The sequence below is a fragment of the Lutra lutra genome, chromosome 15, assembly GCF_902655055.1.
Source record: "Lutra lutra chromosome 15, mLutLut1.2, whole genome shotgun sequence".
Taxonomy (NCBI): Eukaryota; Metazoa; Chordata; class Mammalia; order Carnivora; family Mustelidae; genus Lutra; species Lutra lutra.
This window is the reverse complement of record NC_062292.1, coordinates 10,546,587-10,571,980: the sequence shown is the minus strand read 5'-3', so window position 1 is coordinate 10,571,980 and position 25,394 is coordinate 10,546,587. Positions and strand designations below refer to the sequence as shown.

The 25,394-nt window shown below is 50.0% G+C and overlaps 1 protein-coding gene across 1 annotated transcript in view; it reads right to left on the bottom strand.

Moving 5' to 3' along the window:
* KIF26B (kinesin family member 26B) overlaps positions 1-25,394 on the bottom strand; it is a 417,933-nt gene that overhangs the window by 103,260 nt on the left and 289,279 nt on the right. The window contains exon 5 of the mRNA XM_047703850.1: positions 22,193-22,376. Coding sequence (XP_047559806.1) covers positions 22,193-22,376 — 184 coding nt within the window. The remainder of the gene's footprint in view (positions 1-22,192; positions 22,377-25,394) is intronic.

Sequence of the window (25,394 nt, the reverse complement as noted above, 5' to 3'; positions counted from 1 at the left end):
CGACTTCTGCCTTTAATAGACGCCTTTCAGAAGCCCCCACCAGTGACCTCCCACTCACTCCCGGGACACACGTGTCCTGGGAGCCAGGTCCTGTGCAGGATGTTGGGAAAAGGCAGCAGGAGGCCGAGACTATAAGGCAGTGATTTTTTTTTTTTTTTTTCAAATTTTCAAGAGGAATTTGCTGTCTCATGGGGAAGAGGAATGACCAGGCCCCTTGGTTACCGCATGCAGAGGGCCGTGGGGCACCGACAAGGGGAACCCACGCTCTACCAGGGGGCTCTCAAGGACTTCTCCAAGAACCAGGGTGGGCCAGGCAGGGAGCAGAGCTCAGGCAAAGGGGCCAGGGTCTCGGTGGTATGCAAACACGTGGATTCCGTAACTGTGCTCACACAGGGAGCGGGCAGGTCAGGAGAGACGCCGTGGGACCTGGGTTTGGCTCTTATGGTGAGAAGGCATCAACACAGCATGAGATTTTTGGGAAATGTCTCCCTGAAGATGCCTTTTAAAACAACGTGAGAGTCTTCCCATTTTGAGGGGACAACCTAAAAATAGCCATTCCTTGCCACAAGATTACGTGGGGTTTGTTTTTTTTTTGAAGAGTCTGACTGTCACATTAAGTGCAAAAGGTTAAAGTCATAAAAGAAATGACCCTCTCACCTTTCTGGGTAGGATTTCTGACCTTTGCCTCCATGCCCGACCCCTCTACCCTTCCTAATCTCTGGGCTTTGTTCTTGGAGGAGGCTGGGAGGTGGGGTCCCACCCCCCATGCCCGGAAGAGGAACAGAGGGGGGGTACCCAATCAGCAGTCCCATCTGGCCCCTCCTGAACTTGTCCCATCCAGGCATGGGATAGCGATCACAGGTCATGCAGCAGGAATATGAGGCCATAGAGAGCAGAACAGGTCCTGGCATCCCCTCTGAGCAACCCCCTCCCACCCCCAATGACCAGGAGCCCTAGCTTACGACTGGTTTGTAAAGGGTTCTGTCCATCTGCTGGGAGGATCCGGCGAGCTGACAGACGCCCAGCAAACCACAAGGCACCCACCTGTGCAGTAGCTGGTGACGGGTGCCCAGCTAGGGGACTGATCCAAATCGAACCACCCCAGCAACTGAGACTCTGGGGCCAGCTCTGAGCCCTGTGACCTCAGGCGTGGAATCCCTTGACTCTGTTTCCTCATCAGCAAAACAGGGGATTGAAATGAGTTAATATAGTAAATGTATTACATGTGTTATGGACCAAACAAATGTTTTTGTCCCCCCAAAAATTCAGGTGCTGAAAACCTAGCCCACACTGGTGTTTGGAGGTGGGGTCTTGGGGAGGGGATGAGACATGAGGGCAGAGGCCTTAGAGAAGAGACCCCCGAGAGCTCCCTCACCCTTCCCACCACGTGGGGATGCAGGGGAAGATGGCCGTCTGCAAACCAGGAAGTGGGTTTGTCTTGGATACCAGCCTCCAGAACTTTCTGTGAGAAAGAGATGTTTGTTGTGGCAGCCCCCTCTCCAGTCTGCGGTATTCTGTTACAACAGCAGCCCAAACAGACTAAGACAGTATGCAAATGGATTATGTATATAAACGAGTTAATGTATGCAAACATTACATATGCATTATGTATGTAAATGAGTCAATGAGAATGCGTTGTGTATGCAAATGAGTTGGTTATACAGATGCATTGTGTATGCAAACGAGCCAATGTATGTAAAGCACTTAGCACAGCACTTTGCACAGTTAGCACTACGGAAGTATTAGTGGCTATTATCATCTCAGCAGAAATAAGAACGTTCTCCCGTTTTCTGCAAGGATGCAAATATCAATGCCGAGTCAGAATGATGGACGGTTCGAGAGGGTCTCTGCAGAGGAACCCAGCCGACCCCTCAGCTAACCTGGTCTGTGTGCAGACAGATGACTCTGCCTCCCTCTTTCAGGTTTGCTCTCCCCCCGGGAGGGGAGTGTTACACACACCAAATGGTTTCCCAAATGTCCAACTCTCCCTTCCACCCCCCTACTTGCTGTCAGCTCGTGCCTGCACCGTTGCTGGTTCATTACTAATCAGCCACGATCCAGCTGGAAATCGCTTTGTGCTGCTGGGTTTCGGCACTGCCTCCTGTGTGCTGAATGGCCCTCATGACATACAACCACCCACGAGCTGAAAAGCTTCCCAGCGGCCCTGAACACCCATGAGTCTCGGCAGGGCAGCTCTGGTTTCCCCTCAAAGGCGCTGGGGTCCCCCCTCTGTTGACCACGTCTGCATTGGCTGCTGCCAGCGGGGCCTCCCCTGGGATGAGGAGGGTGTGGCCTGCGATCCCCTTGAGCTTGGCTCCCCTTGGGGACTGGGGCTTTGAAGGGGAGACCCAGAAGTCCAGAATGTGTTCATTCCAGAGTACAGGGCTGACTCGGGGAGGCTACCTGGGCGGAAAGGCTGGTCCTCCTCATCTGGAAAAAAACAAAACAAAACCCTGTTTGGACAGGGAGCGAGAGGTGGCGACGAGAGGGAGCTGGCAGCCGGAGGGAAGGATGTCTCCGGGGGCAGACAGCTCCTCTGACAGCAGGTCTGACAACAGGAGATCCACATGTCAGATTTCGCCCCTCCGGAAGAGGAGACTGCCAGGTTCCACACGTTTGCATTTTCCCAGAAACGGAAGGGTTCCTGAGAACCTCCGGGAAGTCTAAGTGAGATGTTTGAAGCCTCCCTACTCTGTGAAATCATCACAAAATCCAAGTTCCCTCGCTGTCCTTCTTCTAATATAATTAGCCACAGGAGATAATAAGAGGATTAACATCCGGTGCTCTAGGACTTTTAAAACAAGTATCACGGCAGAATTAAAACGAAATAATACTGTAAACTACATTTTCTTCCCCGGGAAGGAGACGGAAGAACAGGTTGTCGGGCCCGGCATCGTGCACAGATCTCAATCAGTCGTTCTCTTTTCTTAACCAGAAGGAAAGCTCTTTAGTAAAGGCCAGGGCCGCAATCTGGGGGCGTCTGGGTCTCCTTCCAAGAGGGGAAACTGCAAACAACAGCTGCTTGGTGCACTGAAGCAGCGGGGCTCTGCCTGTCCAGATGAGTACGTACCGAGACAGGCCACGAAAGATACGGCCCCTTCCTGCACAGTTCACGGTCCGCACAGGATGCAGGCACTGCTCGAGCAGGTGCTTCAAAGCGGGAGGGGTTGCAGGTGGCAGGTCACCTGGGAGCCCAGCCTCAGGGCACGATCGGCAGCATTTGTCCAGGGCAACCAGGGATGGGGAGGTACGCACCGCACCCCTGGCCCAGCCGAGGGCAGATGAGCAGACGGGAGCATGACATGGCATCAAAACCACTTGTCTGGCACCAAGATGTAAAAAATATTGATGCAAAAGAATAGCGGAGCCCAAGAAGAAAACAAAACCTGTTGTCAGTCACTGTCCATTTGGTAGTAAAATGAGGATTCCTTACATTGTAATTTAAGTCCTATGAGCCTGCGTATGTCAAGGCTTTGAGAAAACACCAGGAGTAGTATAATGATGTGTTGTTATTCTTGTAATCTGATAAAAATCCTGCCTTGACTCCCACCGCGGATTTGAGAGCATCTTCTGTAAAACTAAATCACCTGGACATAAATGCGTGACTAACCCTCTCCCCTTATCAGCACTTCCCAAGCCCAGGGCTAAGTGAGACACTGGGAGGGAGGTCTGAGTGACAAGGTCATGCATTTCGCCTTCCAAATAAGTGTGTCTTTCTCAAGCATTCCGTTGTTATTCAAGTAAAGGGTGGCTGCAAGCGTTCAAGCAGTGTTCTGAGAGGGCAGGTGGGAAAAGGACCTGGTGGGCACCCTGTCCCCGTGCCTTTCTGTCTTTCATACTGAGTGAACATTTATGCAGCACCCAGGGGCAGGGGGAGGGACGGTGGAATGGGACATAGTCAGACACAATCTCCGCCCTAGATGGGGCGTGGTCAGGCAAATCTCCGCCCTAGATGGGCGTGGTCAGGCACAATCTCCGCCTCCCATGAGGCGTGGTCAGACACAATCTCCGCCCTAGGTGGGGCGTGGTGAGATACAATCTTCGCCCTGGGTGGGGCGTGGTCAGATGTAATCTCCGCCCCGGGTGGGGCGTGGTCAGACACCATCTCCGCCTTCAGAGAGCCGCGGGGACTGGCAGTAGGTGAAATCCAACACAGCGGAATAAATGCAGAGTTGGAACCCGCACACGGTGCTGTGGGTCCAGTAAGAGGCTTCGGGAAACAGAGGGAAAATTGCTGAGGGGAGCAACACCCAAATTCAAGTCTGAAGGAGGAAAGTGGGGTGGGGGATGGAGGTGGCATGACCAAAGGTTTGGAAGCCAGAGGAAGAGGGCCCTCCTTACAGCGCTGGAAGCTGGTCAGTGGAGTCCAAGGGGGTGGGGGGGGCGGTGTGAGGCTGGAGGGCGGGGAGCAGCCTTGCTGCTGGACTGAGTAATTTGGATTTTCGAGGGAAGGCAAGGGACAGTTTGGCTGGGGATCCTGTGATTAGCTGGACGGGAGCAGCATGAAGCATCTGGGTTGGACCGTGTCAGGGCAGCCGTGGGCATAATCCAGGCTCTGTCCCCTGCTGTCCTTCCCAAGAGGAGCCCGAGAAGCTGCGGGGGAGTCACCTGCTGGGCCAGCATCTAGGCAGTTCATGCCCTGGCTCTGATCCTTGGACCCTAGCTTTCTAAGAGTCAAGGGCCTTTTTGGTATCCAAGATGGATTTCTTGTCCCTGAAACCCAAGGCTGCCAGGAACCAGCCCCCTAGGAAGAGTTGTTACCATGTGCCCGAGTGTCGTTGGCCCCTTGACCATGGAGGACTGTTGGCTAAACATCTCACCTCTAGTTGAAGGAACAGTCTCTGAGATTGGCCTCAAATTGGACCTTTACCCAAAAATATCTGTACCTGACCTGTGCGTCTTCTCCTTACCATATAAATCCTAGCTCCAGACCTAAGCATGGACTCCCATCCCCCTGTACCCATCTCCTGAACAACCACTGGAAGCTTCCACACCCAGGGACCATCAGGACTTTCAGTTCCAATTTCCCTGATCTGGATCGTCACATCCTGAGCTCTGCAGGCCCCACAGAGGAGGCTTTCCCAGAGCTCAAAGTCGGCCACGTGCCTCATTTTGTCCAGCAGTCATTGGACACTTGACAATGAACTTCTGAGGAAGGATGATTACTTTCCCCATTTCACAGATAAGGAACTCAGGGCCCAGAGAAATAAGTGTCTTCCTGCTATGGACTGAATGTTTGTGTTCTCTTCAAATTCATGTGTTGAAATTGAACCCCAAGGTGATGATTTAAGAGGTTGGGGCCATGGGGGGGCAATCAGGACATGAAGGTGGTGCCCCCAGGAATGGAGCTAGTGCTCTTATAAAGGGGACCCCACTCAGTCCCCCAGCCCATTCTGCCACAGAAGGGTAAAGAAGTCTGTAACCTAGAAGTGGGCCCCACCAGACCACACAGGTACCCTGATCTCACACTTCGAGCCTCCGGGGCTGAGAGAAATAAATTTCTTTTGTTTAAAAGCCACCCAGTCGGGGTGCCTGCGTGGTTCAGTGGGTTAAGCCTCTACCTTCGGCTCAGGTCATGATCTCAGGGTCCTGGGATTGAGCCCCGCATAGGGCTCTCTGCTCAACAGGAAGCCTGCTTCCCCTCTCTCTCTCTGCCTGCCTCTCTGCCTACTTGTGATCTCTCTCTCTCTGTCAAATAAATAAATAAAATGTTAAAAAAAAAAAAAGAAAAGAAAAAGAAAAAGAATGCCACACGGTCTGTGGTATTTTGTTGCGTAGCCTGAACAGACCAAGACACCTCCTTGAGGTCACCCAGCAAATGTAGGAGGAGAGCTGGGATTCCAACACACATTCTCTAATTCCACGTTCTGTCCACTATACTGACCTGAACACCCCCAACTCCTCACGCTGCCGGTGGTGATGAGAAAAGTGAAGAGGCTGAGAGCTGCCTCTGGCCACCCTTCTTTAAAGAGATCTGCAGCCTTTCTCAGGCTTCACATCCACTTAAAATCTATGAACCTGTTCAGCTTTTCCACTGACTGAAGATGAATACCCATGAAGACCAATTATTGATGTTATTCAAGTGATTTGGAAAATTCTAGAATCTAAAATTTTAAAAAATCCCCCATGTGTTTTGCTTCCACTGCACAGCAGGTGTCTTCCCCACAATGCCTGGTACTCCTGAGTGGGCTCCGAGTACTTGTGGAATGAGTGACACCACTGCCACTTCGCTGTATGTTTCACAATGTCATCTTACAAGGGTTTACTTGGCAGTCTGTGCCGTTCTGGCCAGGAGCCCCCCACCGCTAGGGAAGTGGGATGGCTGTGGTGAGCCACGGTGGGAATGGATAAAAGGAGAGATGAACACTGTCATCAAGATTGATGTGGCTGAAATCTGGGCATTTCTGTGCAACATTTGTCCTACAGAGGAAGCTGATCATGGCCAGCATTAACTGGTGGAAGGGAGACAGCCCGCCCAGAACCAGTGCCTCCTGCAAGCCGAAGCTCTGACCCAGGGCTGTGAGTCCATCTCCTCCAAGATCCACAAGATTGGTGCTCGCTGGTGTAGCCACACCCAAGTCCTCCTCCAAGGTGTCCAAGGCCTTAGATTTTCTCCCCAATGCCCATCACCCTGTTTCACACCCATGGCGGCTTTGCTCTAAACTCTCTTGAACACCCACATGGTTCTTCTCCCCTAGAAACTGCTCAATGATTGTGCAATAGTGGTCCACAACAGGAACTCCCAGAGAACTCCTTATTTCACGAGCACATAGCAAAGGCTCAATAGCTACGGCTTGGGTCTGACACGGGTTATGTTTGAATTTAAGGCACCTCATCTCCCCACACTGACCTCTCCTCCTAGGTGCTAATTCATGCTTCCTACGAAGCACCTGTAAATGCAGGGGACGACCTTCATTTGTCTCCTTCTGGGAGGGCAGCACCGTCTTCTACTTGGACATGCTCCTTCTCACTCCAGCCCAGTGGGAGCAGCCGCTTTCTTAGTCCCCCCACACCCAACCTAGGCCAACGCCAGCCCTTGCCTGGAATTTTAAGCTTAGGGCCAGAGAAGGTTGGACCATGTCTGGTCTGGGGAAAACTGTAATAATACTTGAGAGCTGTTAGCCGCTGGATGAGGCAAAAGCTGGTCTGAACTGAAGACAGAGAGAGAGAGTATGAAGTACTCAGCACATCTTTGCTCCAGGGCTCCCTGATTCCATGGTCTCGTACCAGGAGCTGCCAACACCCCTCGTCATTTCCCATTTCTAAAACACTTTGCGTTTGTGCTGCTTGAAACTAAAAAAACTTCTAATTCATACAAAACTCTTTTCATTCTCCTTTGCTCCCCTCCTCCCCTCCCCACTCCAGACTATTCCCCTTGCAAATACACATATTTTGCAGGATAACTTCAGAACCTGACCTATTACAATTGCCAGTCTCCCCATCATAACAGGAGCATTCCCAAAGCAAAGGAGGCAACACTGGAATTTTGCAAGGTAGGAAGGCACAACCCAGAGCGGGAGCCGGCATTCTCTTTGACCTTGAACAAAGCCCCTCACTTCACCCCACCTCAGAGGGGAAAGTACAATTTCCTTAGCACATGCTTTCAGCACAATTCTCTCCATAAGCAAAGGACAGGTGCATTTTCCCAGGAAAGAGTTTGTGTAAATACGAATGCTTCACGTGCTGCCGTGATTCATTCATACAAACTAATTGCAGGGGAATTGCAGTAGTACATCCGTGTGTTAAAAAATGAAACAAAAGTACGTTCTTTCCTGCCTGCTACACTATCAGCTGCCATCACAATATGCAGTATGAATCCTGCAGGAATAACACAGTGTACTCAGTAGAAAGAAGTAAGGGAGAAAACTCCCCAGGAAGCCAATTATCTTGCACAAATTTCAGCCTTATCTGCCACGATAAGCCAGCAAGGTGAAGATAATAATAATAGGTATTTTTAGTTTGCGTTGTCGACCTAGAATGATTTTTAACTCTCTTGAATAGCAGTTTCCGGGATTCTGAAGGACAGAGGTCATTTCGAACTTATCTGAGTAGCCACAAAGTAACTAGGACACGGCAGGTCCGCAATGCATGCCGTATCCGTCGCCTGCACAGACATGTGGGTGAGTGGGTGGGGATAAATGAACAACGGATAAAGGAGGCAAAAGCGGGAGAAATAATCATGAAATGAAATCGTCATACTCTATATTTTTTATTTATTAAAGAAAGAGAGCACGAGAGGATGCAGGCAGGGGGAGAGGCAGAGGGAGAGAGAGAGAGAGAATCCCGAGCAGGCTCCATGTTCAGTGTGGAGCCCAACAAGGGGCTTGACTTCACAACCCTGAGATCATGACCTGAGCAGGAACCAAGAGTCCGACACCTAACCTACTGAGTCACCCAGGTGTCCCCATGCTCTGTATTTTAACGTCTTTCAGTTCAGCGGATTTTCCTTGCCAGGTGTACAGCTAAGCCTTTGGGGGACATGAAAGAGGTATAAAGTCTCATGCAGACCAAAGACTCGGTGAAGGAAACAAGCTAAGGAGAAGAACCCGTGCTGGGGCTTAGCACGGCACAGAACGTCAGAGTGGAGAGGGAGACGGCGTGGGGTGGATACGGGATGTTGACGGGAGCAGGCATTTACCCAGATCTGGAAAAGCAGACCCACAGTGAGGGAAAAGGAGGCAGAGCAGGCAGCAGGGAGGGCAGGCCCAAGGGGCTCAGGGTGGGCCCTCTCCTCACACTGCCTCCAGGAACCATCGCTCAAAGCACACTCAAGACAGATGTCTTTAATCAAAAGTCGAAATGCAGCCATTTCTTCTGTCCCTGATCTGCTGTCCTAGACAGAACTCTCTTGGGACTGAATCACCCGGATAGCTCAGTACAGTCCAGGATGGGGTTAAAAATCCAGTGAGCTTCAGGGGTCCCGTCCCCCGCCCCACCAGCTCTGGCCCTGAGTTCTCACTAGTTTGGAGCTGGGCTGATGTGCAAGGGCTCTTTCTCCCATAGAATTCAGAACAGGTTTCTGTTTGTTTGTTTGCTTGTTTGGGCCTTTAAAATATCATCCTGGATATTAATTTACTTTCGCTGGTAATTTGTTTTTATTGCCCCGAAACCACAGAAGGTGATCCACACCGGTATAGCTTTCGTTGCAGGGGATAAAGGAACACAGTGACGAAGGCAAAGCTCTCTGAGATGTCGAGGGAAGGGGAGAGCGGTGGGACCCTGGCGGCAGAGGAGGCCCTCCCTCACCTGACCCAGCCTCGTGTCCACACCCCAAACATACCGCCGCACCCCTGCAGTGGGGCACGTCTGCACACCGGGCCTTCTCTGAAACCAAATGACACAGGAAGTGTGCGGAGAGACGGTATCGTGTAGTGGCGCAGGGAGCCTGTCACGGAACCGGGTTTCGTGTCCCAGCTCCACTGTGGACCAGGTATGTCAGTGACTTCAGGCAGATGCCCCAAATCTGTCCCAGCTTCCTGGGATGTAAAAGAGGGGTGATTATCACAGACCCTACCCCCAGGGTGGAAATGAGGATTCACCAGTGCCTGGCCCAAGGAAACGGCCGATCTCTGTTACATGATCAGGAAGAGAACACTGGAAACAAAATGCATGGTCTCCCCATCTGGTCATTCTCTTGTCCACTCTGAATCTCAGTGCTCTTGTCTACCAGTAGGGTCAACTCTAGCCACGTCCTCCCGACTGCCCACCTCTCAGGGCTATGCTGAAGGTCAAGGGAGGGGATCCAGGTGACAGCAGTTGTAGGCATCACACACAGAAGTGAAGGATCACCACAGGCCACTGGAGACCCAGGGCATGATTCCATCCTTCCACTCATTCACCTATCGGATGTTAAGGTTATGTGTCAGTTTGTCTGGGCCAGGGTTCAGATGTTTGGTCAAACATTATCCTAAATGTTTCAGTGTTTTTTGGGTGAGATTAATATTTAAGTCAGTAGACTTTGAGTAAAGCAGATTACTCTCCATGTTGTGGGTGGGCCTTATCCAATCAGTTGAAGGCTTACTAGAAAAAAGACTGACCCGCCTGGAAGAAGAGGGAATTACCAGTAGACTCTCTGGACTCGAATTGCAGCTCTACCTTGGACTTGTCAGCCTACACACACACACACACACACACACACACACACACACACACACACACACACAAACATACACACATCCTATTGGTTCTGCTTCCCTGAAAACCCTAATATACCTACCATTAACTGAGCACCTGTGTAGTGCTCTGGTTTTGAAAGGGGACAAGAGAGAGGTGACCCTGCCATCCAGAAGTTTATAGTCAACAGAGATCCATTAAACAGTAAATGATGGAGATCAGCCATCCAAAAGGTACTAGATACAAAGAAGAGAAAGTTGGGTCCCCTAACCAGGGAAATTGTTCCCATGGAAATGGCATTCCCGCACTATCCATTGGAATGGCAGGAACCAACCAAGCGAAGGCTGAGCAGACCTGTAGATGACAGCAAGCTTTCTGGGGAAGGTGGGATCACGGTCTTTTGTTTCCTGCATCCCCTCCTGGGCTGGGCTTCCCACATCCACTCCTTATGTGACATCCTACCTCTCACACTTGTAACCAGAGCACAGGGCCATTTCAGGGCTGTGGAGCCAGTGGCGGTCCAAATTGTTCTATTTGTCCTGGAGTGTTATGAGGGTGCTACTTTCTCCACTTCTTACAGAGTGCGGATGGAGTGAGAGGCAGGCAGAGTAGCAAACCCCATGTCAGCTCCCCCACACGGTAAGGTGTTCCCAAAGGCTCTTATTCCTCCTTCCCCAAATCATTGCTGGGGTGGTTAGGGAGCATCTGGCCAAGCAGCTGAAGGAAATAACCCTTGGGAGAAAAGAGTCTCCTCTTTTTTTCCCTGCATAAAAAGTCACAATATTCCATCAAGGGCTTCCTGTTTTGAGGCTCAGAGAGAAAGAGCTTTGTGTAGTGATGATGGCTGGCAGTGTGTCTGGAGGTAACATGCCGGCCCCATCCCATTCTCACCTCGCTCCACAACAGACCTGAGGCTTTCCCAGTGCCTGGCCCCCAGCAGCTCATCCACCACTACGGCCGACCCAAACTCACCGTCTCAGTCGTCTGACTTTTGCCCTACATCGGGTCTGAACTGCTCCAGGCGAAGGGTTGTGCGTACCCATTGGGTCTTCAAGGCAGTGCAAGTAAGCTGGGCCACCGGGGAGCATCAGGATGGAGCAAGCAAGAGCGCTCCTTCCCTTGCCATGTGCCAGCAAGCCTGCATTCTGGAATAAGAGAACTGAATTTGCAAACCGAAAGAGCTAGCCCTGGGAAACAGAAACTGATTTTATCATCACTGGTCTTGGCAAGAAAAAGTCTCGGGTTCGCTACAGCTGGTACAGTGCCCTGGTAAGGAACCCATCAAGTATCTCACCAGTGGTGGCAAAGAGACCTCAGCTCCAGGGGACAAAGTGTCTACGCGAGTCATTGGCCGTTGCCTGGAGCACAGAGCAGACCAAGCCAACAGGAAAAGAATGTGAAAGGAATCCCGTCCCCAACACTAAATGCTACTCTAATGGTTCTATTTCTGATTGTTTATCTGGGAGATCAAGTACTCTAATTCAGTGCTGGAATTTAGAGGTCAGTGCTGTGGACTGGACTGCCAGTTGGTGCCCCCCCCCCACCGCCAAATTCCTATGTCAAGATGCTAATCCCCAGGTAATGGTATTAGGAGGGAGGGCCACTGGGGTAATTAGGGCAGGAGGGTAGATCTCCCACCAGTGGGATGAGTGCCCTTATAAGAAGAGATGAGAGAGCTTCCTCTCCCCTCTCCTCCCCCGTCTTCCACGTGAGATATGACAAGATGACCACCATGTGGATGCCAGGAAGGGAGCTCTCCCTGGATCCCAGATCTGCCAGCACCCTGACCTTGGGCTTCTCAGTGTCCAGAACTGGGAGAAATAAGTTCTTATTTCAGCCACCCAGTCTATAATACAGTATTTTGGTCAGCAGCCAAACAGGCTCAGAGGGTATTACAGAACAGAGCTGAGATGGACTCATAAAGGCATGGGAGAGAATGAGTAATGGAAGGACTTTTAATTCAGCAACTATTTAGCAATCTCAAGAAAATTATGGTTTGCTTTTAAGAATGCATCTGAATGATTTTCCCCCTTCCATAATGATTCATTTTCGTTCAGTGAAGCATTAGAAAGGAATTCAAACGTTTTGTTATGCGAGTCATTCAGGAAGCTAGAACAGCATTTCCTTCTCTGAGGCACAAAGGAAAACTTTCTAATTAACTCAGCAGTTTGGACTCACCATTTTTTATATGGTATTACTATCAATCCCTTTTTGATGGGATAATTATAGCAAATCATGATTAACTTTCCTTGCGGCCATTAGCAAGAGAAAGACCCAGAAAGGTAAGATTGGAGAAATGTTAGCTTCAAATATACCTACTATTCCCATTCTTTTGATATCAGTAATTGTCTAATTGTGCTGAGCCTGACCAAAATGTGGTTTTTGGACAAAGAATGATCAAAAGCCATATTCTGGCATGATAATCCATCTTATTGCCCTTTGGTTAATTGAGAACGTGGCATTTATTCCAGGGAGAATTCCCTCATTTCATCTCGTGCTTTCATTCCATAAGTCAGGATGCTAATTAGGATTACAGGTATTCCAGGAGGCCCCAAACCTATCCAATTATGGCACAGGTTTCTCACCTTTAAACAGTCCCTTCAGAAAAATCACCTTCCTCTTTCTCTTTCTATACGCTTGCATGTCTACACACACACACACACACACACACACACACACACACACACACACACACACACACAATGCCTACCATCTCCATAATACCTTAAAAAAATACCCTAAAAAAAAAGCTGGTAGACTTGAGGCTGAAAATCACAAAATGGAGGAAAAGATTAACCATCTCTCATGCAAACTGTGCTTTAAGGCCTTCATGACTGATCAGCTTAGTAAGCTAAAACTTCTCCCTTCTCCCACATAACAAGGAAGCTGGCCACGAAGAGCTACAAAGATGGAAAGAACATGATTCCCTTCTCCCAAGAAGTTTACAACCTAGGGAGAGAAACCGAGAAGCTGTTTCAGCAGGAATGCAAGGATTTCAAAGCTCCCTTGCCCACAGAGGTCTTTTCTGCAGCACGGCCGTGGACATCAGGGTCTGGAGGACTTCCCATCTCTGGAGCTTGAGCCAGAAAGTTTCAGAAGGCCCCCTGCTCCACCTAAGGCAGGCGGAAGTTCAGAGAACTGGACAGTGCAGCTCTATGAAGAAAATGGATCTAAGAATCTCTTCCCTTTCCTGAGCTCTGAACACTTCAATAATGGACCAAGACATAAAACAGGTAATTCCGGGCCACAGGACCCAATGATTCCTCCCTGCTTGCCTGCGAACCATTTCATTCAGTTTGTTCTTTGTAGATAACCCCTGGCAAAGAGAGCCCCAAATGGAGTATTTTATATATGGTGATGCACCCTCCTGTCCAAAATCAGATCTAATGAAGCTGAAATGTGCTGCTTACCCTTCTAGTTTTCCTTCTGATTATAAAGGCAACGGCAAATTACCTCCATATGAGTTGGCCAGCAGTACTAAAGGCACTCACGCTAGGAATGAAAAGCAAAATGGTGCCCCACTTTCTTTCTTTTTTTTTTTTTTAAGATTTTTATTTTTATTATTTACTTGAGAGAGAGAGAGGAAGAGAGAGCCAGAGAGAGCATGAGAGGGGGAGGGTCTGAGGGAGAAGCAGACTCCCCGCTGAGCAGGGACTGCCCCCAACTGCCCCCCAATGTGGGACTCAATCCTGGAACTCCAGGATCATGCCCTGAGCTGAAAGCAGTCTCTTAACCAACTAAGTCACCCAAGCACCCCACCCCACTTTCTTTATATGTGTTTTACTGGGACCCTTTCTGTCCAAGTGGCCTTTAATGGAGAATATCTTCTAATACTTCCCTCTCTTTTGCAAGAATGAGAGCTGCTTAATGTTAAGAGTGGCCTCCTAGGAGGTGTAGACGAAAGCCCCCATGATTGAGGGCATCCGGGTTTGCTCCAGAAGCAGCTGGGTCCTTGGAGAAGCCCCTAGAGTCTGGGATGGGAGGGCGCTAGGACTGCGTGGAAACCTTCGTGGGGTGGGGGAGGGGAAAGGAAGGACCCACCCAGGTGGACCAGTTGGAACGTTTTTTCCAAGCTTCCTTTCCTCAGGTGCAGCTCTGAGGAGGAGTCAGAATAAGAAAGGAAGGAAGGACGACAGAGAACCAAACTCCAGTAACAAGAGCTCAGCCGCCTCAAGCAAAACCAGCAGAGCAGAGAAAGGAATATCTGTAATTAGGGAGTAGAAGGTCACACGAGTTTACTCCCCAGAAGAGCTGACAACTTAATTTACAAAGCTATCAGGCTAGCTGTCCGGATGAATTATTTCGTATTATTTATGCAGTATTATTTACGCATTCTTCCCCCTGCTCCCGCCCCCCTCCAGCACACCGAAACAGAGAGCTCACGAGTCACATTTCCCATCTGTAGCATTTAAGGATGGAGTAGTGGCTGGTGAGTGAGTAGCAGGATCCAGAATTTTCCATCATTTATATATACCTGAAATGAATGTCTAAGGCTGGCCGGGTCTTTCCCCGTTCTCTCCGATAAAGCTTCAGGATGAAGAATGATTGAACCAATAATGAGGAATTTGACAATCTACAGACTGTTTAAATAACCTGGACCTTGGTGGGCTGAAAGGCATGAAATTCTCCTCCACATGACCCGGCATCACTTCCCGAACGAGGGAGAGATACACCAGCCATTCCAACTTGTTGAATAAATAAGAGCTACAGGAGTACCTTTAAAAAATGATTTTAATCAAATTTTTCTGTCTTGTTGTGCTCATCTTGTAATCAGGATATCAGAAATCCTGGCTCCCTCTTCCCCACAGTGTCCCAGGGGTTCAACATGGCCAGACCTCGTTTCACTGTGTTTCATTTTACTGTACTGCCCGGACATTGCGTTTTTTATGAATCGAAGGTCTGTGGCAAGTCTCCTGGCACCATTTTCCTAACAGCACCTGCTCACCGCCTGTCTGTGTGTCCCATTTTGGTAATTTGCCTGATATTTCAAACTTTTTCATTTATTTGTTATGGCGATCTGTTATCTTTGTTATTATTGTAATTGGGGCATCACACACTGTGCCCATCTAGGACGATGAACTGATCAATAAATAACCTGTGGCTTCCAACAACTCCACGGACCAGCCGTTCCCCATCTCTCTCTCCCTATTCCCTGAGATGCAGCTATGCCGAAACTGAGCCAATTAATAACCCTATAATGGCCTCCGTGTTCAAGTGAAAGGGAGAGTCGCATGTGTCTCACTTTAAATCAAAAGTTAGGGGGCACCTGGGTGGCTCAGTGGGTTAAAGCCTCTGCCTTCAGCTCGGATCATGATCCCAGGGTCCTAGGATCGAGCCCCGAGTCGGGCTCTCTGCTCAGCGGGAAGCCTGCTTCCCTTCCTCTCTCTCCGCCTGCCTCTCTGCCTACTTATGATCTCTGTCTGTCAAATAAATAAATAAAAATCTTAAAAAAAAAAAGGTAGGTGTGATTAAGTTGAGTGTGGAAGCTGAGATGGGATGGAAGCTGGGCCTCTAGCACCAAGCATGAGCTGAGTTGTGAACGCAAAGGGAAAGTTCGTGAAGGAAACAAGGGCTACCCCAGAGAATGCATGAATGAGAAGAGAGTGAAACAGCCTTATGGTGCATATGGAGGACGTTTCAGTGGTCTGGACAGAAGAGCCATCAGCCACCACGTTCCCTTAAGCCAAAGCCTCACCCAGAGCAAGGCCCTGACTGAACTCTGGGAAGGCTGAGAGAGGTGAGGGAGCTGCAGAAGAAAGTCTGACGCTGCAGAGGTTGGTTCACGAGGTCTCAGGAAAGAAGTCGTCTGGACAGAAGTGCAAGTTGAAGCAGCAGGTGCTGACGGAGAAGCTGCAGCAAGTTCTCCAGAAGATCCAGCTCCGAGAAGTCATGAAGGCGGCCACAGGCAACACCAGATTTCAATGTCGACAAAACAGCCTTGCCCTGGGAGATGCCATCTAGAACTTTCACAGCCAGAGAGAAGTCAACGCCTGGCTTCAAAGCTTCAAAGGGCAGGCTGACTCTCCTGTGAGGGGCTCGTGCAGCTGGTGACTTTAAGGGGAAGCCAGCGCTCAGGTGCCATTCCAGAAATCCTAGGACCCTTAAGAAGGATGCTAAGTCTACTCTGCCTGTGCTCTGTGACCACAGCAACAAGGCTGGACGACAGCACATTTGTTTACAAGCTCGTTTACTGAAGATTTTAAGCCCACTGTTGGGACCCACTGCTCAGAAAATAGATTCCTTTCAAAACAGTACTGCTCACTGACAATGCACCTGGGCACCCAAGAGCTCTGATGGAGCCGGGCAATGAGATTAGGGTTGTTTTCATGACCACTAACACAACATCCGTTCTAAGCCCATGGATCATGAAGTAATTTGCACTTTCAAGTCTTAATACTGAAGAACTACATTTCATTTGGCTATAGCTGCCACAGAGCATGATTCCTCTGATGGCTCTGGGCAAATTAAATAAAAAACCTTCTGGAAAGGATTCACCTTTCTATTTCATCTACTCTAGATGCCATTACGAACATCTGTGATTCATGGGAAGTCATCAAAATATCAACATTCACAGGGGTTTTGAGGAAGTTGACTGCAACCCTCAGGGAGGACTCTGAGGGGTTCAAGGGAGGAGAGTTCAGGGGAGGAAGTCACGGCAGACTGGGAGGAAAGAGCAGGAGAACTAGAATCAGGAGCGGAGTCCGAGGATGGGACGGACGGGCTGCAACCTCATGATGGAACCTGAACGGATGAAGTTGCTTCTCATGGAGGCGCAAGGAAAGTGGTTTCTTAGATGGAATGTACTTCTGCTGAAGATGCTGTGAAGATTGTTGAAACGACAACAAAGGTTTGGAATATCCCATAAACTAAGTTGATAAGACAGCAGGAGCATTTGAGAGGACTGACTCCAGTTCTAGAAGCATTTCTCCCACGGGTTCAATGCTATCACGCAGCATCACATGCTACAGAGAAATCCCTCATGAACGGAAGTGTCCATCGATGAGCCAAACTTCACTGTTGTCTTATTTTACGAAATCACCACGGCCACCCCAGCCTTCAGCGTCCACCACCCCGACCAGTCAGCAGCCACCAATGTGGAGGAGAGACCCTCCAGCAGCAAAAAGATTACGACTCCCTGAAAGGTCGGATGGGTAGCATTTTTTAGCAATAAAGTACTTTTAATTAAGGATGTACACTGCTTTTTTTTAGACATAACACTACTACACACCTGATAGGTCACAGTATCATATAAACATAACTTTTATATGCGCTGAGAAACCAAAAAATTCATTTGGCCAACTTCACTGTGATCTTTGCTTTTACTGTAATGGTCTGGAACCGAACGACATCTCTCAGGTGTGCCTCTAATCGGATGGCTTTGACCGTAAAAAGGCTTATAAATCTGTAAAAGACATAGTCTGCACTAAGAAGCTCACATGGTTTTTTTAATCGTTTTTTTTTCTACACTAGGAGCTTCCATATCAAACAAGAGACAGTTTAGAATGAAGCTTAATGTAGACAATGTAGGAGCTGGTGGTGACACCGGACGTGTGTGTGTGTGTGTGTGTGTGTGTGTGTAAGAGAGAGAGAGAGAATTTAGAGCCCATACCTTTCAATGCAGGTCAAAATATGCTGCTACTGGGTGTGACAAATAGTGATGAACACAATACAGATGGGTTAAAATCAAGGGCTGAGAAGAGCAAGCAAACAGCCCCAGCCTCGACTGCACAGGAGAAAAGCAAGTCTGTTTCTAAATCACAGCTCTGAGGACCCCACCAAGTCGCCTGCCTCTGGGCTGCACGGCCCGAAGAGGAGACATCTCGGGGAAGCCCCGAAGAAATGCAGGGATGGGTGTGGGTGGATGGTGAGGGGGACGGATCCCCAGGAGCAGGGAACAGCATGGCTGGCGCAGGAGCGGGGGCTGAAGCCAGGCAAACGTTGTCACAGGAGCGTCGAGTTCATGGAGATCAGGACGCCCCTCCTCCCCCTTCCTTTACAGGGATGTGCCCAGAGCAGCCAACCAGCTCCGCTGTCCTGTGCCCTGCTGGGACTCAGGACCTCTCCAGATCCCTGAGTGACTCAAGAATGACAAGCCCTCCCCATCCTGTCCCAGCTTAATTTTCCATCATGTTTCTTCATGATCACTCCATCCAAATTTGTGGGGTCTTTCCATATTCTGTAGGACCTGTTCTCTTGCAGCTAATGCTCACCTATTAGAGTTTTCTTATATTCCCAAAACACGACTGCGGGTCGATGGGCTGAGCGCTTCTCATGGCGTGCTTTGGAGGCATTCCCAGAAATTCTAAAGGAAAAAGAAGGCTCCTCTGCGCCTTCGTGCTTCATGGATTTCCCTTTGGGTATTCTCCCGACAAGAGGAGAATTAGCCAATGTATGGGGGGACATGACCGTCACCATTACCAGTCTCGTCTTCAAAAGTGCCGCACATGGGAGGAATGGCAGCAGAGCCTCACACTCAGGGAGTTAAACAGATAACGTGATTTGCTCTAGAAGCTTGTAATCCAAGACAAAGAGCTCTGACACTAAGCTGTGACAACTAACAAATGAATCTTAATCATGGATGTTAATTAATTGTGCAAATAAATTTCACAAGGAGCGTTTACTGACTTAGGAGAAGGAGCCATTTTCAAACAGATTAGAGGTATCATTTACATATAAGCCAAACCAATGAAATACAAACGGGGACTAAGCTGCTTTCGTCCACTAATCATTTTTATCTATTCATTAAGAATGTCTCTACAAGACCACTTAGTATAGTTTTGTTTATATTACTTGGAAGTAATTCCAACTTTTCCTTAAATCAGATTGTCCTTCATTTTGGTCCAAATTGGTGAGATTTCATTTAAAGAGATTTTTTTAAGAGATTGAGCGTGTGCGTGAGTACACGTGCGTGAGCAGGGAGGGAAGGGCAGAGGGAGAAAGAGAATCTTAAGCAGGTTCCACGCCCAACGCGGAACCCAATGCACAGCCCAAAGCCGGGCTCCATCTCTCCACCCTGATCGTGACTTGAGCTGAAATGAGGAGTCTGACGCTTAACTAACGGAGCCGCACTACTGGTGAGATTCTCACCCTACTGGTGAGATTCCTAAGACTGACTGGAATAATGCACAAGGTTCTAAGTGCTGTGAGGACTGGCATTCTGCCTTGTGTGTTGGCGACTGCAAGCCTAGTGCCCAGCACTGTGCCTGCCACATAACAGGTGCCCGTGGAATAACGGCAGTGTGCCCGGGAGAGCCCCAGATGCAGATGAGGTTGGGGTGTTTCCTGTGTTTGCTGAACTTGAGCTTCAAGTACACTGAAGTTACTTGTAAAGTCTTCCATCGCCATGGTGTCCCGAAGAGCTCTGGCCTCAAGCGGTGCTCAGTGGCCGCAGGGACGCTGGGTGGATGGATGGTCTGGGGAGCTGCTGGCCCTGGCAGGGGGCGCGATGGAGCACCTCCGACCTCACTGTGTGTCTGCTCTTCGCGGCTCCCCCTGCCCTTTCTCTCCCAGCCTCCTTTGCTACCACTGCGACCCCCACACATTCTTGGAGACAAGGTAAGGCAAATTTTAAAACTCATGTATATCTCGTGGCAGCCCAGTGAGACCTAGAAAATAAAACGGCTTAATGCTCCTGACTCAGGGGGCACCAGACGACCTCTTACCCTCTGGGGGCCTCAGTTACTTTGTTCATGAAAGGAGAGCGTTTGATCTAAATAAACCCATCAGCCTCTCCCGCACCAGTGAAAACCTCCCAGGTCTCCCGAGGAAGTCCTGGGGCGGCTGAGGCACAAGACGGTGGGGCTGAGCTGGGCTCGCTTCTGGCAATTCCATCAGGCTTCCCTACTTCCAGCCTCAGGATTCCTACAAGGTACCCGCTGTGCTCCGTAGTCAAATCCACCATATTTCTTAGATCTGTTAGTACTGAAGTTCTGCACCGGAGCTCCATGGATGAGAGTGAGTCCCTCCGTGTGGGGAAGAACTGCAGCTCCTTGCGATGAAGCAGCAGGGGGCGGGAAAGCAGGGTTGTGGGAAACGAGCACCTGCTCAAGGTCAGGCAGCTGGGTGCCCCCACGGCAGGTCCAGGCTCCCCAGCACTGTCACCTTCTGGGACGCGCAGTCTGATGGCCCAGTCCGTGACACAGCACCTCAGACACACTCAGGACCTTCGACCATTCCTGGTCAGAGAATTGGGGCCCCGTCACCCCTTTCCCTCGTACTTGAAGAAGCATATGGGATTTCATTAAAAAAATAAGTGTATTTGCAAGCTTTCCTTTACTAACAATAATAATCTTAATTGTGGTTGTCCCTGGTCTCATACCTACTTATCTTATTTATAATCCTGCTTATGGTGTAGAATACTATCTAGTTCGCTTCTAGCTGAGCAATGCCCTCCAATCTATTTTGATGCAAGTGCTGGGTCATCTTCTTGGCTGGTGACACTCTGTTGGTTCAGTCCCTTGGTGACCTGGTCCCCTTGTCCCAGAAGGAGCCTACAGCGCTAAGTCCGTTTTGCCCAGGGCAGTTCAGCTCTGGCATTAAAGTTCCAAACTCCTTAGTAAAACAAAACCCCACATCCGGGGCGCCTGGGTGACTCAGTGGGTTAGGCTGCTGCCTTCGGCTCAGGTCATGATCCCAGGTCCTGGGTTCGAGCCCCACATCGGGCTTTCTGCTCAGCAGGGAGCCTGCTTCCTCCTCTCTCTCTGCCTGCCTCTCTGCCTACTTGTGATTTCTCTCTGTCAAATAAATAAATAAAATCTTTAAAAAAAAAAAAAAACCCACATCCACTTAAATGACTCAGATGGTAAACATCACCTTATAGGTATCTTAACACAATTACAAAGAAAAATGAAGATTTGAACGCCCTGCGTTTATTTGTGCCCGCCCTCCCCAGAAGGTGGCTTGTCAACCACCCAAAATTGCCCCATTGAGGATGTCCCTGCTCTCCCTCAGTGGCTCCCCCTGTGAGCCCTTCCCTAGAGAGGGATCCTGATTTGTAAGGTTTTCACCATCTCTGTCCTGGCTGGTGAGACTAGGACAGCTTTATTCCCTACTTTGCTTCAGGGCTGGGAAAACCATCGGCTGACAGCTGTCTACCCTGCCCCATGCCATGGAATATTCCAGAACTGGATGCTTACTCCACTGGAGTCAGCATTGCTCTATTCAACATAATCTTGAAGTTTAAACGCCATCAGAAGAGTAACATAACAAGTAACATAACAAGTAACATAACAAGTTAACATAACATAACATAACTTTCCCAACAGGGCGGTGAAATTGGGGCTGTGGGGGTGGCGGGGAGAGCACGGGAGAAGGCAGAGAGACAGGGAGGAAGAAGAAGGGGCCCAGGGGAGGGGTAGAGGCCCAAAACTCCAGAAGGACTCCGAGTTACGGGAAGACCATGAACCTGACCAGCAGAGTCTGGGTCAAGGGGAGAGGGCCACAGTAAGAGCTGGGCCCTCTTCGTGTTCAGCCAGACCTGCGACCTTCCAGAAAGAAGGGCAGGCGAATGACTTGAGGTAGGCGAGACGCCAGCAAGGATGTGCCCCATCCTACACGCGGCGGAAAGGAGAAAAGGTACAACGGCCACCTTTCTGGAGCCAACTATCTTTAGAAGTCTCCGCTGATTTCCTAGCCGGAGAGCAAAAGCGACAGTGACGTCACCCGGGCACCACATCAGCACAGAGCACTTGGGGGTGACGCCAGAAAACAATGTGACCCCAAACCCAGCTGAGCCCCATCTCCTAATAGCTTTGGCCGGCGGGCGGGCCTCCTTTCCTAGGATTTGTGTGTTCCCTGGGGCTCCTGCCCCTGCCTGCGGTCTTTTGGTCTCGTCTGAAACCATTACAGTCACGTCTAACACCGCACAGCAGTTTTTTCCCTGCCCGAGCCCGATCGGACCCCCAGTAACTGGAAGGTCTTCGTTGGCAACGCAGTGCACGTGACCAAAGCAAAGTTTATGGTCCTCCCAAGTGAATTTAGTCCGTCTCCTGTTCTCCCCGTCACCCTTCGGTGTCAGCCACCCTGCGGGGCTCCGCGCCCTTATTCCCCCTGCGGCGCGACCCGCTCGCCGAGCGCCTACCTTGCCCAGGCCTGGCGTGTCCTTCACCTTGTTGACGGCCCTCAGCAGGCAGGGCGGGGCCGGGGGAGGGCAGGTCTGCAGAATGCCGCTGAAGCTGGTGGCGAAGAGAGGGGGCTCGGCCACGGACGAGGGGGAAGGTCGATGTTTCTTCTTTTTAGAAGACAGGTTTAGCTTCTGGGCCGCTCTGGAAGGAAAGAATGCAGAAGAGGGACAATGAAGGGCGAGTACGATCCAATGTCCAATCCGATGTGCCAGGCTTACTCTCTATCCTCTTTCTCTTAAAGAACCTCTGGTTCTTCCTGAGGCTTGATAGTTCCCTGTTTGTCCTCCGAGGGCTCGGCAGCGGCCCCTCACTACCGCCCAGCGAACCTAATGAGCCACCGAATCGCTTATATACAGAGAGGAAAAAAAGCCACACGATTGCACTGCAATCTGCAATCGCGATTTCTAAAGGTTGGTTTGTGATCCGCACTCAGCCATAAGCGTGGATGCAGCTGGTCCGTCTTTGGGGGAACAACAGCGCCTACAAGGCTAATGATCCCACAGTTTCTCTGGTACGAACTCTGGTGTGAGAGGCCTTACGAGTTATTTAGAAATTTGAACACCTTGTAAAATCCCAACCACCCTGCTGAAGGACCACGTGGTGACCCGTCAAGGTTCACTCTGTGTGTGGTTGTGGAAGAAAAACACATAGCCCAGGGCCACGGGGAAACATAAATCAACCTGGTTTTGGAAACATAACACCAAACAGAACATAGTCCAGCCCGGACGTGCAGTGCTGAGACTATGGGCTCCTTGTGTGGAAAACGGGGATTTGTGCCAGGGTGGGGGGGGTGTCTTTTGATACAAAATGCAATTCATGGGGGGGCCTCGGGGGCTTATTCGGTGAAGCGTCTGCCTTCGGCTCAGGTCATGATCTCAGGGTCCTAGGATCGAGCCCCGCATCGGACTCTCTGCTCAGCAGGGAGCCTGCTTCTCCCTCTGCCTCTGCCCCTCTTCCCCTGCTTGTGCTCTGTCCCAGAAAAATAAATAACATCTTTAAGAAAAAATGCAATTCGGGGCGCCTGGGTGGCTCAGTGGGTTAAGCCGCTGCCTTCGGCTCAGGTCATGATCTCAGGGTCCTGGGATCGAGCCCCGCATCGGGCTCTCTGCTCGGCAGGGAGCCTGCTTCCTCCTCTCTCTCTGCCTGCCTCTCTGCCTGCTTGTGATCTCTCTGTCAAATAAATAAATAAAATCTTAAAAAAAAAAAAAAAAAAAGAAAAAATGCAATTCAAGGGCAAGCACCAGAGGTGAAGGTTAGAGCCAACAAAGGTGGCATAGAGAGGGCAGATGGGGAAGGAGAGCAGTTGCCGGCATCATTTATAGTGCTGGGAGTTTACATCGTCTCTCCTACAACACAAACGTTCTGCGACACTTAGACCATATTCTTGTTAGAGCGCAGTGGGGGGGGGGCGGTGGGAAATCAAAGCAGGTGGCCATGAGGCCACATTATTGCAGCAACTCTGATATATTCACTTCTGGATTCATTCCAGGCTTCTTCCTAGCACCCATGCCCACCCACACCCCACTCGGCGTGGAGGAGAGCGAGGGTCCTGGAAGTCAAATCATATGCAGGGCACTCCCAAGGACATCATCCCAGGGTTCCCTTCTCTCTCTCTCTCCTGCAAGGCCAGATTTTCATTCTGGAAGATACTGGATCATTCCCAACAGCATACAAGCATGCTGTTGTTTCTCCTGCCTTAAAGGAAAAACATAACCTCTTCTTGGTTCTTCTTCCATGGTTGGCTCCCGTTCTGTTTCCTTGCTCATCTTTGCCCAAAACTCAGGGCAAGAACTATCTATCCTTGTTTTCTCTGGCTCCTCTCCTCCCCCTGCCTCTGAGCACATTCCATGGGCGGGGGGCGGGGGGATCCAACCCCCAGCTGCTCCAGAAGGGCTCTTGTCCTGGCTGCTGATGGCTTGCGCCATAGCTCAGCGGTGTGGTTCTCAGTCCCCTCTCTCCTGACCCATCAAAGCAATGATTATATCCTTCACTTTTGTGTACCTTCTTCTGGAGGTTTCCAGGACATTCCTGGCCATGCCTTTCTGGTGTTCTCGGCTGGTTTCTTCCCTTTCCCCTCACCCCTCAGAGGCAGGATGCCTCAGGGCTCCTCCACATCTACTCTCTGTCTCTGGCTGTTATCTCCCAGGAGCACCATTTAAATAACATCACAATGTCCGGGACCCCTAAATTTTTATTTCCAGCTTAGACCTCTCTCCAGAAATCTGTATTTAGTTATCCAACTACCCCCTCCACAGTTCTATTTGGATATCTAATCAAGGTCTTGGACTTAGACACTAAATTCTTGATCTTTTCCTGAAAAATTGTGTTTCCTTGGCCTTCCCTCTTCCAGAAAATGACAGTTCTGTCCATGCAATGGCCCCGGCATGTCTGACTCCTCTCTCTCTTACACCACGCAGCCGATCCATCAGGAAACTGTCCGGGCTGTAACTCCAGAATGCATCCACGATCTGCCGCCTGTCGCCACTGCCTTGACCGCCACTGTCTCTGTCTGAGCCACTAACCCCTCTTGCCTGGGTTTCTAGAAGAGTCTCCTAACTCGTCCTTCCTCTGTCGTCCTTCCCCAGCCTGCAACCCCACTGCCCAGGCTGTTTTCCACAGGATTGTCAGAGTGGTTCATTTAAAACACAACTGCTCCTTTTTGCTTCTCATCTCATAGAAAAGCTGAAGTAATTACAGTGGACTGGAAGGCCTCCCATGTATCCTCCCTTCTACTTCAGACCACCCTTCCTACTAAAATTGGTTTTCAGCTACTCTCACTGAGCCATACTAGCCTCTAAATGCTCCTGGTTCACTCCCGCTGCAGGGCCTTTGCACAGGCTCCTGCCTTAGCCTGGAACGCTCTGGCCCAGGTAGAGGTAGGCACGTGGCTCACTCCCCTACTTCCTTCAAATCTTTCTTCACGTGTTACCACATCAGGGAACCCACCCTGCCCACCACGTCAGACTGCACTTTCCAAAGATGGCTACACCCACATGTCTCCCATTCCACATTCTCTTCTCAGGACGTGACATTGATGTGTCTCCATCAGCAGGCACGGTCTACTTTCCTTCTCTTCAAACACTATTGGAACTTCAAAATTGCCTTGACCAACAAAATGTGGTGGGAATAATGTTGCATGACCTCCAAGGTTGGGTCATA